We start from the raw sequence: 18,786 nt of genomic DNA on the forward strand, positions 1-18,786 counted from the left end.
TCACTCATTAATATTCAAATATTATTTGCATAATTATATTAGATAATCCTAAAGGAAAAGGATAAAGAAAATATATTTTGTTAATGAAAACTGTTTTAGTAATTTTATAGGTTATAAATAACAGGTACCATAGAATTTAAAGTATTTAAAGTGTGGTAAACGATCTAATTATTAGTGATACAATTATTTAGATACTTAAACTAAGAAATTAACTAACACGTGCTATGCGAATCAAAACAATTATAGTAAATTACATTTTATGTTATTTTTTATATTAATAAGGACACCGTGAATGCCTTTACAAGTCATCAATGTTAAATTAAGAAAAGAAAAATAAATATATATGAAATTATTTTAATTTACTAACATTATAATTTCACATTAACGTATTTCAGCAACAACTTTTCTCTAGTTTTTTTATTATAAATATCTTAAACATTACAAATCTACGAAATAATTTAACAAAATCTATCTAACTATATTTGTGCATGAACAGAGACTATAATGTAAAACAATCTTGTTTTATAAACAAGCTAATGAAAAATAATAAATATATAACATTAATATTACACAATTTTTTGTACTATAATCTATTATAATATCAACTTATTCTTTCGTTATCACATTCTAGCACTGAAAGTAATTAAATTGGTATTGCTTTTGTTTCTTGACAGGTTTCGATATACGAAGAGAAGAGTTTTGAGTGGAATATGGAGAGTCCAAGTGAGACGATTATTTGAGTTGTACCAATACCATGAAGTAAGTAACAACGGCTCCTAATACCTAAAAATGCATAAAAGTGCTTGGAATATATATTTATTAATTATATAATAGGTTTTTAAAAATAAATTTGTACTAAAGAACGGATTCTTGGAATATAAATTTGTGTTAAGGATGTTATATGCGCACAAATGTTTCTTTTTCTCTGTGTGCCTCAATTTCAAGCCATATTAATTTTGAAGCTAATCAGCATAATTTCAATAAAAAAGGACATTTTTCAGTCATATTGTCATTTATTGATTATTATGAAAAATTGGTCTGAATTTCAACCTTACCTTACTACAAAAAAAAGCTTTAAAATAAAACACGAACGTAATAATTGTTGCTAACGTCAACTAAACAAAAATCAGTTTAAAGTGGGTTGTGGTTTAAACCCAAACATTTATATTAAATAAGATTTGTTTTGTTTCTAATATAATTTACTGGCGTGACTGGGATCATTTTCCTAGTCGGATTTTGGTCTCTTGCTTAAGGACAATCACAAATGTTAAATAATCATAAACATAAATTTACGACCATGCCCCAGCAGGATTCGAACCCGCTATTATCGCAACAGTAGTAGGACCGTCCTGTCGCCTTTAACACTACGCCAACCAAGCCGGCCTATTTATTTTTCTTTTTCTTTTCAAGTCGGTTAAATTTTTTTTTGGAAATATATTTCATTTTTATCTTTTTAATGTTAGATATTTATTCAATAAATTACGCATTTATTTTATTAAGTATTACCATGGATAGCTCAAGTAAAAGTACAGCCCGTATGAGGAAAAATAGGAATAAAGAAACAATAGAATAAAGGAATGTTTCAGGCGCTGGGGTCTGCCATCTTGTCTAGGTGATTTGACAAATGTTCCAACTAAACTAGAAAAAAAACTTGCTGCCTTGTTGGGAATAAAATCCGCGACCTCCGAGTGTGAATTTAACGTTCTAACCACAGAAACAGTTGCCTACTGTCTTTCTACGGCTTCTCATATGATATGGTTAGTGCCTAAAGAGCAAACTTAATGGCTTCTGCACTGAACTACTTCGAATTTTTCGTCACGTCAGTGCAGCAATAACATTATATCCAAATATCTGATTATTTTAGATAAAAAAATATGTGGAAACATTGTACGTGCCTTTGAAATTTGAGCTTTTCCCCGGATTTCCCCCCTTCACCCCATAAATTCCTAACTTGCTTCCAATGGGACCACCTCGGAAGTACACTCTTTCGAATAATAAAAGAATTTTGATAGTCGGGCCATAGCTGACGGAGAAATCACCGAACATACATTAAAAATAATACAGCCGAACATAGAACCCCTTCCTTTTTTGATGTTGGTTAAAAATAATGTAAACTTTCATTACTTCCTTCAGAATATATTTCCTTGCTGCTGGTTTTCAATATTAATTTCCAGTTCAATATTAACTCCAACTGTTAATTTAGTTACTCCATACTAGTTGATATTTTAACTAAGGCTGGCCCACAGTGCAGTTTTCATTACTGCAAACTAGCTCTGATAGCGTCTGTTATATGACAGTTAAAACATGCAGATAAAATATACAATTCGCTCGTTGAAATAGAACCAATTGATTCTTTAACTTGATTTAACTTGAGTTGCACATATAAGAACACGAATTTAATGATAAACGAAAACAGGGCATTATAGAGCTTAACATTATGAATAATAATATTGTCTAATCATAAAGTATAAAACAATTATTTGCTTTTATAGAATCGAACACTTCAACTCAAATAATTTTTGCCCAGAGCAATGTGGTCCGTCACATCAATCAAACTATTTTAAGTTAACTCTTTGTGTCAGTTTATGAGTGAACTGTCACATTTTTTAAAAATAATACCCATTAGAAATATCAATTTAACGTTTTACTAATTCTAAAGAAAGAAGTCCTAAATAAAGTTTACAGATAAACATTTTTTAACTACCTTCCAAGCAGTTAATAATTTATTCCAGCAAATTCGAAAATTCAAACCCGCATGGTCTGCAGATATTGAAGTTGCAACCGAAATAAATCGTTCTTTTTAATATAATCCTACTAATTATTAGTTTCTTGTGAAAACCTAATTAATCGGCATTAAGTGACAGTAATTTCACTTACAGATGCAAATAGATCGAGAGAAATCGTAAAGAATTTAGCTCCAGATATAGACAGGGCCTTCTGGCATTGCTGACATACAATTTGTACAAACGTTTTTGCTTCCTCTGAACCGTCATACCAATGACAACTATACGCTGCCTCCATAACTGATGAACTCTGCAATATTAATGACATTAATTTATGTATTATATACAGTATTTACAATCTCAACAAACCTCTTCAATGAGTCGGTTTCCAAAAATACAGAAGTGAAAGACTTGGGCTAGTGAATATAGAAGATATCCTATAGTCGTGGCGGCATACACATTAACGCCATCGATCTAAATATAAGAACTCAGTTGATTTTATCACGTTTTCAATAATCATGTCGTAATTTACCTTTGTGGCTTCATAAGCAAGAAGAGTAAGCATGATGGTAGCTGTTAACATATGAAGTAAGAGTGCAACACCATAAGCATCACCAATAGCCGTCACCAATCTAGTTATTTATTTAATAAACAAAATAGATTTACATGTTTAACTAATATTAAGTGATAACATGTATTATGATTATTATTTCACCTTGAAAAATAATTTATTGCGAAAACTGGTAGAATATATATATTAATCAAAATATTTTCTACATTAACTACGAATATACTTTGGGTTATATTCGCTTTTAAAAGGTCAATTAAAAAGTCCCCGGCCTACCATAGTAAAACACAAAATAATTTTTGGCAAAATAATTTTCTTTTATTTAACGTAATTCCCTTCAAGGGTGATACACTGATTACGCGACCCTCCAACTTTTCAATACCATTCTTGTAGTACGATTTGTCCTTTGCTTCAAAATAGGCCTTAGTTTCGGCGATCACCTCTTTATTCGACGAAATTCTTTCCAGCGAGCATTCTGTTGTGATCTGAGAACAAGAAATAGTCGCTGGGAGCGAAATCTGGAGAATACGGTGGATGAGGCAGCAATTTGAAGCCCAATACATGAATTTTTGCCATCGTTTTCACAGACTTGTGACACGGTGCATTGTCTTGGTGGACCAGCACATTCTCTTTCTTCAAATGCAGCCGTTTTTCGGCGATTTATGCCTTCAAACGATCCAATAACGCTATGTAATAGTCATTGTTGATGGTCCTTCCTTTTTCAAGGTAGCCAACGAAAATTATTCCATGCGAATCCCAAAATAAAGACGCCATAAACATGTCAGCCGACTGTTGCGTTTCCCTACGACGAAAATTTTTAGATCTGTATCTCGAGAGTACGGTGGATGAGGAAGCAATTCGAAGACTATTCATGGACCTTGAAAAAGGTAGGACTATCAACAGTGACTCTTACATAGCGTTATTGGACAGTTGGAAGAATGAAATCAACGAAAAACGGCCCCATTTGATGGAAAAGAAAGCACGTGCAATGCAACGTGTCACAAGTCAGTGAAAACGTTGGCAAAAATCCATGAATTGGGCTTCGAATTGCTGCCTCATCCACCGTATTCTCCAGATCTCGCCTCCGGCGACCATTTCCTGTTCTCAGATCTCAACATAGCAGACACACTAAAGATATCAACTCAACAACGACGAGTTGATGATTCGGAGCAGTGTTTGAAGATGATCAAGCGTAATAAACCCGAGCTTTTTACGTCGATATGTGACAACAGATTCAGTCATCCGACTGGCCTGCACACGATGAACCCGCTCCAAAGCGTGGGAAAACGCAACGGTTGGCTGGCAAGGTTATGGCGTCTGTATTTTGGAATGCGCATGGAATAATTTTCACTGACTATCTTGAAAAAGGAAGAAAAAAATGTGTTTTACTCTGGTAGGCCGGAGACTTTTCAATTGACCTGTACCAACATATGCTTTATAACTTTCAAGAAGTCAATTAAAATATGAGGTTTATATGAAAATTTATAGTTAACAGTTATATTAATGATAAGTATAAGCGTTAGTGAGAAAGTAAAATAAATTTTATATGTGTACCCTATATGTTAACATATAATTGAGTATGAATTATTAAAAAATAACAGAGTTATAAGTAAAGACAAAAGAGCAGAAGCGCACGCTTTGTTCTATCATTACCTTTCATTAACACGATGGTTTAAGAAGGGTAATTTATATTTCATGCCTTTAAGTTACATTTTGTTCAAATAATGAAATAGTTATTCTAATATCGACTAAAACCTGCCACGTAATTAAAAAATATATGGTATAATTTATTACAGTCATTATAATATCGTGAATAGGGGTATCAAGTGCTCCAGTTTTCATTATCTATTTATTATGTGACTTTGACCATGTGCTTGGTATCCCCTTCGATTTTAAACCATTTATTAAATATATATCGATCAGTTATATTTTATAAGTTTACCTTGATATTGAACGACTCAATATCGTAGTTAACTATGGAATACTTTATCATATATCATATTTAATGTAGTTAGAAAGAATCTCGTTTAAGTAACTATTACTGATCTGGCCAGAAATATACTAGATGGTAATAAGGTATGACAAATAATGCCAATAATTCCTTAATAGTGTAAGGACATTTTTTACATTATCATCAACAGTATCATTGGTTAATTAAATTTAATTTCAAAATACTAATTATGACAAAAAATGTAATTTTCTTTAAGAAATGTTGTATGTTGATAGCATGTGAAATAGTTTAAAAAAGTAGTTGACTTTCTTTAATTTTGTATTTGATGCTTATTGACTCATCAGCATTATGGCAGTTTCCTTCAAAGTGTTGTAAATATATACACTAAGACTAAAACATGAGAGAATTCTAGCTATAAATGAAATAAGAGGAGGAGGGTTTCAGACCATTATAATTATTTTAGAAGATGTAAAATCAAACAATCCACAAGATTAAATACAATAATTAACTATAAACATAATGATAAAACAATAACGAAATAATAGTAGGTAAACAGTAACATAATATTATAGTACACATTATATATAATATTACGTAAAAGTTTTTAAAATAAAAGTATTTAATCAAGTACCTTACGACATGCTTATGTCTCTCCACCCAATACTTTATAGCAGATCTGACCATTAGCTCTTGTTTTTTGGTAAGACCATTAGGACCAACACCACCGCCTCCTTGACCAAAGGTTTGTAGAGCTCCGCTTCTAAATGTGAGATTGCCTAACTCTTGCCTTGTACTGTAAACTCCTTTTAAATTAAGCTCATCATTTTTCGAGTTGTACTCTGAAAACTCGACATTATTTAGGTGACACAACTATGACACATTGCTATTTACCATTTTCAATAAGATTGTCTTGAGATGATGCACTATTAGGTGCTTTAAACAGGTCAGCGCTTTTTGGAACATATGTGTCCAAAGAGGCAGACAATTCCTATAAGGATGAATAATGATTTAAATACGTCAAAATAATGATATAGTGCTTACCATTAAGGGTTTCATAATTTCTTTTAAATGTTGTAGTTGTTCGCAAGCAAAAATCAGCCACGAACAGAACAAACTGTCTAAAAGATTTGCATGGAGCAAGGAAAACAGGACGTAGTATACTTGGAAAACCTAAAAAATACTTTTTAGTTATTATTTTTTTCTTCATTGTTATTATTAAATATTAATTAACATAATGGTACATATATACAACTTGTTGGTTGTTTGCTACAGTATGTTTTCGATGTTTCATAACCTTTTTATTAAACAATGTTCATTAAAAATTAGACATATAAATAATTGCTCGTAGCATTTTCAAATCTGTATCAATAGGTTATGTGACTGATAGGATTGTTCTATGAAAAAATGGCGTTATTTCCAATGGAACTTAACAATTATACTTCTGTTTATACATTAAAAGCTTGGTATAAAGTAGATCCATGTAACCTATGGACTCATTTAATACAAATTTCGGCTTCTCAATGTTCGACGAAACTGAAAAATTCTTCTTCTCATTTATTCTTTATAAATCATTTAAGCAATTTACTGCCATTAAGGTATTGGCAAAGATATTCACCAAGAGTATGTGTCCTACACTTCGCTCCACTATGTTCAAAACGTACTATAAGCTTTCGTCGAGTTTTCTTAGCTAGAATATGGCTTTATTCATATTAAAATAATGCAGATCTGATGCAGATTCAAACGTCTAGACATTTTCGGCGAATGAAAATATGTAAAGTAGCAATGATTGACGAATACAGTAGATAAGGTAGGATGACTTCTCAACTTTCGTGAAAAATTAAATATTACGCTCATGTCGTTATTTTAATTATATAATGTTAAGTCTCTTTTTGACCGTTACTAAATGGTCTTTTGTTGGTCTACATCAAACTTCGATTCGATATTATTTGGTAAAGAAAACTTGTTTTGATGAAAAGAAAAAAAGTTGTTTAAAAAAGCTTTGATATGAATGTAAATCCGTCAAAATTAATTCACAATCTTTGTTTTTAACTTGTTTGAAAGAAAATGTTTCATTATAGATTTAATTGGTCCAAATTATCGAATTCGCATTGTAAACAATTTAATTAAATAAATATTTTTTGTGAGATTGAAGCAAGCCGTACCAGAGCTATATAATATGGCATTCCAGACATGGCATCGAATGGATACCACGACTTAATCAACAAGCGTGGAATTTCTTCTGAAATAGTTTCGTTTTCATTATTTGGATCTTTGATATAATGTACGCTGTCTCCCATGAACGTTATTCCAGTCCATGCTGTAATTCAAAATATATTAACATGATTAAAAAAGGTTATATTGCGCTGATGCATACCTGATGCGGAAAATATTGTACCTATCATGATAATATATAGTAAATTTCTCATTTTCTTTAACGCCAATGCGTGATATCGGTTGTTGGATTCTATAAATATGGGATGACTGTTTGCTTGATTCCATATCCCTAGGGTTCTACGAAATTAAACAATTAATGTTTGGTAACTGGAGCCACTGTTTTTAAACTTACCTATAAAATAACTTCGATCTTACAGCGAAATATACAAACTTTGTCAAACAGTGTGTAAAGAAGAGAATTGTAATTGTATTGGCAGCTAAGTCATTGACGTTATCCTTTTCTTTTACTAAATTACCGAAAATACATCTGAAAATAAATCAACAATGTTATTAAATCCTTTCATTCAAATAGACGACATTTGTTTATTGTTTTAAAAAGTCTAATTTAGTAGTAAACAAATGTTGCTAAGAAGCTTCCAAATCAATATTCATTTTTACCAAAATATATATATATATATATATATATATATATATATCTTATATATAAAAATGAATCGCAAAATATGTTCCTAAGCGCATAACTCAACAACGCCTGGACCAATTTGGCCAAATCTTTTTTTAAAATGTTCGTTGAAGTTCAGGGATGGTTTTTACGGCGAGAAAAATTAGAATTATTGCTGGAAAAACCCTAAAAATAGCCCTTTTTGTTTGAATTTGTTTCGTGTATCAGTTGACAATTCATCTGTCATCTGTCAAAAGTCATCTGTAACAGACAACTTTTTTTTTTTAAATTTGATATGACTTGAACTCAAATCCTTTTAATCCGTACGAATTGTTTTATTTATTTAAAATTTTTTATTTGTTTAAAATTTAATTCAAATTTTAAATAAATAAAACAATTCGTACGGCTTAAAAGGATTTGAGTTCAAGTCATATCAAATTTAAAAAAAAAAGTTGTCTGTTACAGATGACTTTTGACAGATGACAGATGAATTGTCAAGTGATACACGAAACAAATTCGTATATCGTGTTTTGTGCAGAGTGTTTAGTTAGTTAGTGTTTGTTTAGTTCGTGATTAGTGAAAAAATAATTTATATTTGATATGCCTCCTATAAGACGAAGCAATTTAGGTAGAAGAACCAGAAATGCTATAAACCAAGCTAATTACCGATCTAATCGTACTGCACAAGAACGTGACGACGGAAATGAACGTGAAAGAATTCGGATATCACAAACGCGTGAAGCGCGAGCGCGACATTCAACTAATAATCGCGCAAGTTTGAATCCAGCTGCTTTCAGTTACGATGTGTCAATTGACTACAGTAACTACCAATGTGTTGTTATTGGTTCTATGAACTTGGTTTGCTCACACTGTAAGGCATTAAAATACAAAAACGAAGCCAATGGATTGTGTTGCGCAAATGGTAAAGTGAAATTGATACAATTGGATCCACCACCAGAACCATTGTACTCATTGGTTTCAGGAATAGGAACAGATTCTATACACTTTTTGACACATATTCAACAATATAACAATTGCTTTCAAATGACTTCATTTGGGGCAACAAATGCAGTTCGGGAAAATTTTATGCCAACTTTCAAGGTATGTATTATAGCAGTTACTCATAATTATTTTAGCGAACAAAATTTTCTGTCACCAAAGTTAAGATGTGTTACTAATCTTCAATTTCTTAATCATTACGAAATATATCACTTAGTCATCATATTATATGGTGATTCAGTTTCAGTGACACTTTTATTATATTTTATATTTGATAGATATTAGTTAAAACTAAATATATACTTTTTAAGATCAAATATTATTTAAGTTTGATCATTGACAATCCATTAATTTATACCACACCATAATATTTTTTTTATTTACAGATACAAGGGCAAATATATCACAGAGCAGGTTCACTGTTACCAGTGTCAGATAGCGACAACAAATTCCTGCAAATTTATTTTATGGGCAATTCACCACAAGAAATTGATCTGCGTTGTGCACATAACAATTTAGTAAAAAGGTCTATTGTAGAACAATTACAAACTTTATTTCATCAACACAATCAATTGATTATATTGTTTAAAACTGCCCTGGATCTGATGCCATCCGATAATCACAAAATTGTAATCAGAGCTGATAAAACACCTGCAGGTCAACATACAAGACGTTTTAATGCACCAACTATTGATGAAGTTGCTATCGTTGTAGTTGGAGAAAACTTGGAATCCCGTGATATTGTTTTACATCGTCGGAATTTTCAATTACAACCTATAAAGGAAACACACCGCTCATATGATGCACTGCAATATCCCATTATATTTTGGCAAGGTGAAGATGGCTACGATTTATCAATAAAAATGATAAATCCCATTACAGGTAACTAAAATATTAGTTTAGCTATGGCGATAATATCTCAGTCACTATATTATGTATTTTAATTTTATATTTGAATGTTATTAAAACAAAATCAGTTTACAGGTTCTGAAACCAACAAAAAAGTCAGTTCAATGAACTATTATTCATACCGCCTAATGATTCGGGAAAATGCAGATAATCACATATTGAAATGTCGGCGATTATATCACAAATATGTTGATGACATGTATGTTAAAATTGAAACGGAGAGATTAACATTCATCAGGTTGAATCAAACCAAACTCCGATCTGAAGAGTATATTCACCTTCGAGATGCGATTAATACTGATGGAAATGCACAGAATGTCGGTCGGATGACTATTCTTCCAGCAACATACATCGGAAGCCCTCGGCATATGCACGAATATGCTCAAGATGCCATGTCGTATGTTCGTCATTATGGTACAGCAGATTTGTTCATCACATTTACATGCAATCCGCAATGGATAGAAATTAAGCAGGAGTTATTACCTGGGAAATCATCCATTGATCGTCATGATATTACAGCCAGAGTCTTTAGACAAAAGTTGAAATCTTTAATGAATTTCATCGTAAAACATAATGTGTTTGGTGAGACACGCTGCTGGATGTATTCTGTGGAGTGGCAGAAACGAGGATTGCCACATGCACACATTTTGATTTGGTTGGTTGAAAAGATAAGGCCAAATGAAGTTGATGCAGTGATATCAGCTGAAATCCCTAATGTACAAGTAGATCCTGGATTGCATGAGGTAGTTATCAAAAACATGATACATGGTCCCTGTGGAACTCTTAATCAAAATTCACCGTGTATGATGGATGGTAAATGTTCAAAACGATATCCACGGACATTAATATCGGAAACAATTACTGGTAATGACGGTTATCCATTGTATCGTCGCAGATCGACAGCAGACAATGGAAAATCAACAATTGTCAAATTAAATTAACAAGATATTGAAATAGATAATCGTTGGATTGTTCCATATTCACCCATTTTATCAAAGACATTCAAAGCACACATCAACGTTGAATCTTGCCATTCAGTGAAATCGATTAAATACATTTGCAAATATGTAACCAAAGGGAGTGATATGGCTGTGATTGGAATTGGTGCAGAGAATTCTAATGATGAAGTTACCCAATACCAAATGGGCCGCTATGTCAGTAGTAATGAAGCAGTTTGGCGAATATTTTCTTTTCCTATTCATGAGAGACACCCTTCTGTTGTTCACTTAGCTGTACATTTAGAAAATGGACAAAGAGTGTATTTTACAGCACAGAACGCAGTACAAAGAGCTGCTCAGCCACCATCTACTACATTAACCAGTTTTTTTGAGACATGCCAAAACGATGATTTCGCACAAACATTGCTATATTCTGAAATGCCAAAATATTATACCTGGAATCAATCCTCAAGGAGATTTATACGACGGAAACAAGGAAAACCAGTTGCAGGATATACAGATGTATATTCCACCGATGCGATTGGCCGGATTTATTCAGTACATCCAAGCAATGATGAATGTTTTTATTTACGACTGCTATTAGTCAATGTACGTGGCCCAACATCATTCCAACAGTTACGAACTGTTGATGGTGAATTGTGTGGATCCTACAGAGAAGCCTGTCAACGTTTGCAATTGCTTGAAAATGACGCTCATTGGGATCAAACTCTCAATGATGCTGTAATATCATCACACACTCATCAAATACGAACATTGTTTTCTATAATCATATCTACATGCTTCCCATCAAACCCAATTGATTTGTGGATGAAGTACAAAGATTATATGTGTGATGATATTTTGTATCAAATACGGAATAGAATGGGAAATCCAAATATACAAATCAGTGAAGAAATTTACAATGAAGCATTGATTTCAATTGAGGACATGTGCTTGATAATGTCAAACAAACTATTAATTCAATTAGGCCTGACCGCGCCCAATCGTCCAATGCATGACGCTTTTAACCAAGAGTTGCATCGAGAAAGACTGTATGATCTCAACGCTTTGAAAGAATAAATTCAAACAAATCTTCCACTGTTAAATGAACAACAGAAGTATGTATTTGAAACTCTTATGAAAGTAACAAATGATGAAACTGGAGGGATTTATTTCTTAGATGCACCTGGTGGTACAGGAAAAACTTTTTTTATTTCATTAATATTAGCAACAATTCGCTCACAAAATAAAATTGCACTTGCACTCGCTTCGTCGGGAATCGCAGCAACTTTGCTTGAAGGTGGTCGAACAGCCCATTCAGCACTAAAATTGCCATTAAATATGCAAAGCAATGAAACTCCAACCTGCAACGTTTCGAAGAACTCTGCAATGGCAAAGGTTTTGCAGCAATGTAAATTGATTGTTTGGGATGAATGCACGATGGCACATAAAAAATCTTTGGAGGCTTTAGACAGAACCTTAAAGGATCTACGTAGCAATAATAACCGATTTGGTGGTGCAATGATTTTATTAGCAGGAGATTTTCGTCAAACATTGCCAGTGATTCCACGATCAACGCCAGCTGATGAACTCAATGCATGTCTAAAGTCCTCCAATTTGTGGAAACATGTTAAAGTACTTCATTTAAGCAAGAATATGCGTGTCGAGTTGCAAAATGACCAATCTGGAAACATATTCTCTAAACAACTCATTGACATTGGTAATGGCAAATTTCCTATAGACATGTTGACGGCTTGCTTTTGCTATGACTATAAACAAGTCCCAGGGGCAATCATTAAGTGTTTGTGGTATTAATCTAGAAAACCCATGTTTCTCACATGGTCAATTGTATGTTGCCTGTTCCCGTGTTGGAAAACCATCAGATTTGTTTATCTATGCGCCAGGTAATCAAACAAAAAACATCGTATACCACAAAGCAATATAATGATAATAATAATAATAATAATTATGATTCACATGATTAACAATAAAGCGATTACTTACTTTTCAATCCTTATATATGTTTTATTTAATTATTTTTTATTCACAACGCCCTATCACCAGGGTGATGGTTCTGTTCAGGAGAATTTTTTAAAATACGTAGGCACAAAAACTGCCACATTACAAATCTTTTTGACAGGACGAAGTCTGTCGGGTCAGCTAGTATATATATATATATATATAAATATTCAAATGTATAAAACTTTTATACAGTTTTTATCCACAATTTTCCTATTCGCTTCAGATAGTTTTGTCGTCTTTGAGGAATTGTACCCTTCTAACTCTAGGGTTCTTTATTATGCGTCATTCGCAATTTTGTATTAACGCAGAAACTAGTCAGAATTAAAAAAAAACTATAGTGCTACCTTTTAGGGTCCGTAGGGTAGTTTACTCTTTACTAAAAGCAAACGTAGCAAAACTCAAGAAAATCTCAAAATATATTCATCTTTTGTGGAGGTATAATCAGCAGTAAACAGTTGTTGAAAATATGTTAGTTATCACGGCTTTAATCATGTTAAATTCCTTTTTCATGCCTTTGGAAAGAAGTATCCTCTAATTTGGATTTTAATGCTGTTAAGGCCTATTGAAATTTATATCTTGTTAAAAATGTTTAGTTTACATGGAACTGAAATTATGGACAAGTATTTCAAGTCTCCTTATCGCATTACATTCGCAGTTTTGCACTATATATATATATATATATATATATATATATATATATATATTTATTCAATTGTATAAAACTTTTATTAGTTTTGTCGTCTTTGAGGAATTGTACCCTTCTAAGTCTAGAGATCTTTATTATGCGTCATTCGCAGTTTTGTGTAAACGCAGAAACCAGTCAAAATTAAAAAAAAAATAGTGCTACCTTTTAGGGCCCGTAGGGTAGTTTACTCTTTACTAAAAGCAAACGTAGCAAAACTTAAGAAAATCGCAAAATATATTCATCTTTTGTGGAGGTATAATCAGCAGTAAACAGTTGTTGAGAATATGTTAGTTATCACGGCTTTAATCATGTTAAATTCTTTTTTCATGCCTTTGGAAAGAAGTATCCTCTAATTTAGATTTTAATGCTGTTAAGGCCTATTGATATTTACATCTTGTTAAAAATGTTTAGTTTACATGGAACTGAAATTATAGACAAGTATTACAAGTTTTTTTTTATATTACCTGCTTATAAAATAAAATTAAGTAGTCAAAAAAACGCTCTCTATTTAAAATCGGCGAAATATTATAGAAATTTAAAAAGTATGCTTACCCAAATTGAAGCAAAACGAATAGGAGATGCATACAGCAGTATCCTAATCGCAGACCGTGCAATGCGCCAGAATTATCCGCATGATAGTTCAGCATGAAATGCCCTGAAGCCTGGATTAACCTGATATTGGGCATCAGGTCGGCCACCAGGCCCGCAACTTTGAATGTGTTCATCATCTGAAATCAGTAACAGGTTAATTTTTTTGTATATAATTCTAAATTTACATGCAATTCGAATTTAAAATGTTCCATGATATCATCTTATTCAAGTTTTGATATATGTTATAAATTTATTATATTATTTATATCATCCTCTGAATCATATTAGTTTCAACATATTTTTTTTATTCAGAAGGCTATTAAAATTCACTTTTACGAGTGCTGTAATACATGAGGAAGCTGAACCATAAAAATCCAGGGGGAGCTAAACCTGGCGAATAAAGTATATTTGCATTTTAGTTCACTGAATCTCGCGATGATGTGTGTTTGTGTTGTATGGGATGGTTTATTGCTTAATGAACATTGCTTTATTTTTGCCAAATTTTTATAACTAGTTCAAAATGTTATGTTTACTGAAAAACTCTTTACATATTATTGATCTTTTCTGGTTCATATTACGTGTTGATTTTAGACCGTGGTGATGAAATGATACATTGGAAATTACTTAATTAACTTTATTGCTAGAACAACTTTTCTTTACATAGTTCTGAAATATACTGTTTTTTTTTTGAATAAGTTAATATGTGTATATTTATAGTTGCAATATCAGTTTGAATGAAAAATGAAAATTTAATTTTAGATTCAACAATTGACATGGTTTTATGTTATATGAGAGTTCAAGAGAAAAAAGAGATATGTGTTCCTGTATGTACCTTATGATATGTTATGAAATTTGAGAGCTTATCATGTACAGCAATATTAACGAAAGTTAATTTGTGCATGTACAGTTCACGTAAAATCAGACCACACAAGCACCCATAAATAGTACTGACTATCATTGCATTACTTACAACGCTAAGTATCTCGGAATGAATCTTGATGCTTAACTTCGCTGTAAGGGGTATGTAAAAAGAAATAAAAAAGAACTGAAGTTAAAATATAGGAAAATGTCTTGGTTAATTGGAAGAAAATCACAATTACCTGTAGATAATAAATTGCTATTATACAAGCAAGTATGAAAACTATATGGACAGACGCAAAAACTAAAACAAATACAATATAAGTTATTAAGAACAAAGTTCTGACAAGTATTCTAGGTACGCCGAGATACTACAGGTCTGATTACTTTCCATCAAGACTTTCAGACATTGTCACTCAGGAAATCAAAAGAATTGCAAGAAGATCCGAGGACAAACTCCATCATCATGTCAATATCGAAGTAATACAACCCCTGGATAATACCAGAATAGGACACACACTCAAAAGAATCAAACCATTTGATCTTGAGTAGTGTGGTGTAATGAGATGTATTTAATAGTAAAATAGTAGTACTAATGCATACACATTATTACACTAGAGACTAAAATAGGGCCGATGGGTCCTCATAAATATATACCTATATATAATATAATGTACTATAACAATTATAAGTTAGTCGGCAACGTAAAAGATAAATGTTTAAAGAATGTACAGCAATTGTTAAATTATAATTAAGTTATTTGAAATTAACCCCATATGCTTTATTATCACCAAATGTCTCTTATTTATATATCTGATTATTGTAGATCTATTTTGAAAGTGAATATTGATTTTAAAGCCAATATTCAATATACATTTGCTTTGTTTCAAATTCCTTCAAAAATTGTAAGTAAGGATTATAATATTGTATCATATTTATAAGATTTATAAAATTGTTCTTTCGATATGTAACAGATGGTATTTATATGAAAATGATAATTGGAAATAACATATTTAGTATTTAAAATTACAAAGACCTTTAGTTAAATTTGGAAAATGTTATAATTATATGTTGCATCTATATAAAACTTTCATCCAGATCTTATCTAAAATTTTCTCACCAAAAACTCATAATTTCGCAAGTTCTCTATTAGCCTGAGCTAGCTCCCTCGGACTTTTGGCTATTCTTTAAATTCGCATTCTTATAAGAATAGATTCCTACTTCAGATTCCTCAAAAACCCTTTCGAAAATTTCGTTTTAAGTGAATTGGGGTTATGCAAACTGAATCAAAAAAGCTTTATATGTCATTACAGAAATTTAATTCCACAACATTTTTAAGGGAATGAAAAAAAATCATTAATACATTGCATCCGACAGTGATTCCTTAAGTGTTATAATATTACTTTTTACAATTAAAGAAAAATATAGTTGGTGTGATAATGGTCAATGTAGTAGATAGTTCAATACTACAACCATATAGTTCAGAAATTATTATATATTCTTAATTCTTATTAAAATATTATGAGTTAAAGAAATAAATTTACAATTAACAAAAAATATTATGTACAGAGAATTACAAGGTAAATGTGTTCTTATTTAATAGATACATTTATAGTCTACACTTATTATTATATTACCTATTATTACAACCAATAGATATTATTTTAATTGTTAAATCATTGTGAATATTATTAAACACAACTGATATAATTGTTTCTAATCAATGTGCTTAACACGTAATAATGGAATGCCATAATACAAATAATGTATTAATGATATTCTGTCATCATTACGAAAACATATTTCTATCTTGGTAATGTAATTTCATTAAGATTTCCGAAAACAGCTTAATTACCTTTAGGCCGTTTATTTAAGTACAGCTACTACACGAATATATTGTCACTGTTCATATCACCTGATCACCTCCTCACCTTTCACCACTCACGCCCCACAACTAATATCGAAAACTTCGACAGTTAAACTTGACACTCAGTTCCAAGGAATAGATGAATTTTCAATATCTGTCGTGGTCCAATCAGAAACCGCGCTCATTCTACTTGGGTGGAGACTAGCTCCAATGGCTTAGCGACCTCAGTGGTGGCGTTTGAAAAAAATATGTTTTTCTAGTAAGTACAGAGACACGGATCGCAAAATGGAACTTTTAATATTAATTTGTACGTAACCTAAAAACGTTCCTTCAATTGCAACAACGTAATAACTAGGTAGATAGACTGTTTGAGACAGTATAATGAAATTAAATGAAGCGTATCAAGAATTACGACCTGTTTATATTAAGTAAATTCAGATTTTTAACAGAAAGCTGGTATAAATTAGTCGTTGGACTTAATTAAACATATTTTTCAGCGAAAAAATAAAAATAATAAAACAATATTATTAAAAAATATTGTCGATTGCTATTCCTGTCGGGCAAGAGATAAACCCAACGTCGAAGAACATATGATTTTTTTAATTTTGATGAGGAATTGTGGATAAAAATAAATAGCGATCGAACTGAGCAATATCTGGAAAATATTTCAGACGAGATAGACTTATACACAGAATTCCTAATCAGTTTTTCTAGTCACAATTCCGTCAATAGACGGTTCCAACATTTGTAGATAAAATTCTTCTGATCTAACTATATAGTGGATCGCTGGTTATAACATACACTTCTTTAGTCTTTAGGCTTTAGTCTTTAGTCACTAACTTAAAAAACCGTTTTCCAATATCCCTGGATTTTCTTTGAAAGGGAGACAATATAGTTCCTTATTTATCATTCCCAAGGTTTGTTTAATTCAACTGTTTACTCTTTTGACTAACTTTGAATTAAAATCATCACGTTTGTTATTTGTTCCTCTAGAACATGACTTACATTTTCACTACTAAAATACAATAGCTTTGGGGAGGACATAAATGAAAATTGTGAAATAAAATCAAGATAAGATATATCGGAGAAAGTCAAAATCACTATTATTTAGTCTTAAAACAAATAAAATATATTGAATCTAATTCTTACTAAAAACTATTTTATAGCAAATAGCAAATTCATATGACACAATACTTGCTTGTATAATAGTAATTTATTATGTACTGATAATTGTGATTTACTTCCAATTAACGAACACATTTTCCTACATATTAATTCCATTCCTTTCCTTTTTTCTTTTACATGTTTCTTCCAGTGATGTTTTGCATCAAGATTCATTCCGAGATATTTAGCATTATTGCTATATGGAATGATAGGGTTGATGTACATGCATATATTTACTTTCATTAATTTTTATTTTCCAAGTTAGGATTTACCAAGTCCAATTATTTATATTGTCACTTGCCTGTTGTAATTTTCGTGTGGCTTCTCCGTTATTGTCTGCGGCAGAAAGTATAGCAATGTCATCAACCAATGTATCCATCGTGACATCATTTATGATTCATTGATATGTGGTACACCTGTTTTAGCTTCTTTTATTCTATAGTAAGCTTCCTCTTGAGACACTCTAAACACTACAGCCAGAATGTAACTTTTTGATAGCTCAGTGGAGGTGTCTGTAAAATTTTCTATACTTTATGAACAAGGCCGTCATGCCCATACCTTATCGAAGCCTTATTATATATCTAAGAATATAGCTGAATGTACCTTTTTATCTTCAATGGTAAATAATGACTTCACTATGACGTGTCCTTTACAACATTATTTTACTAGTTACAA

At 31.6% G+C, this 18,786-nt stretch overlaps 2 protein-coding genes across 2 annotated transcripts; one reads left to right on the top strand and one right to left on the bottom strand.

Moving 5' to 3' along the window:
• Positions 1-75: 75 nt before the first annotated feature.
• Positions 76-17,086, bottom strand: Orco (Odorant receptor co-receptor). Its single transcript, XM_076401014.1, has 12 exons — positions 16,936-17,086; positions 14,184-14,359; positions 7,809-7,943; positions 7,617-7,753; positions 7,405-7,559; positions 6,284-6,412; positions 6,134-6,230; positions 5,874-6,081; positions 3,256-3,355; positions 3,093-3,197; positions 2,878-3,033; positions 76-783 (listed from the first exon to the last, which is right to left on the bottom strand). The coding sequence occupies exons 2-12, from the start codon at positions 14,357-14,359 to the stop codon at positions 733-735; spliced, it is 1,449 nt and encodes a 482-aa protein (XP_076257129.1). The 5' UTR covers positions 16,936-17,086; the 3' UTR covers positions 76-732.
• Positions 8,442-12,935, top strand: LOC143194316 (uncharacterized). Its single transcript, XM_076401013.1, has 3 exons — positions 8,442-9,179; positions 9,464-9,959; positions 10,062-12,935. Exons 1-3 carry the CDS (start codon positions 8,679-8,681, stop codon positions 10,925-10,927), a joined length of 1,863 nt encoding a protein of 620 aa, XP_076257128.1. The 5' UTR covers positions 8,442-8,678; the 3' UTR covers positions 10,928-12,935.
• Positions 17,087-18,786: the final 1,700 nt, after the last annotated feature.

Source organism: Rhynchophorus ferrugineus, unplaced genomic scaffold, assembly GCF_030347505.1.
Source record: "Rhynchophorus ferrugineus isolate W39M unplaced genomic scaffold, kcgeb_rfMv2 rfM3, whole genome shotgun sequence".
NCBI classification, from domain to species: Eukaryota; Metazoa; Arthropoda; class Insecta; order Coleoptera; family Curculionidae; genus Rhynchophorus; species Rhynchophorus ferrugineus.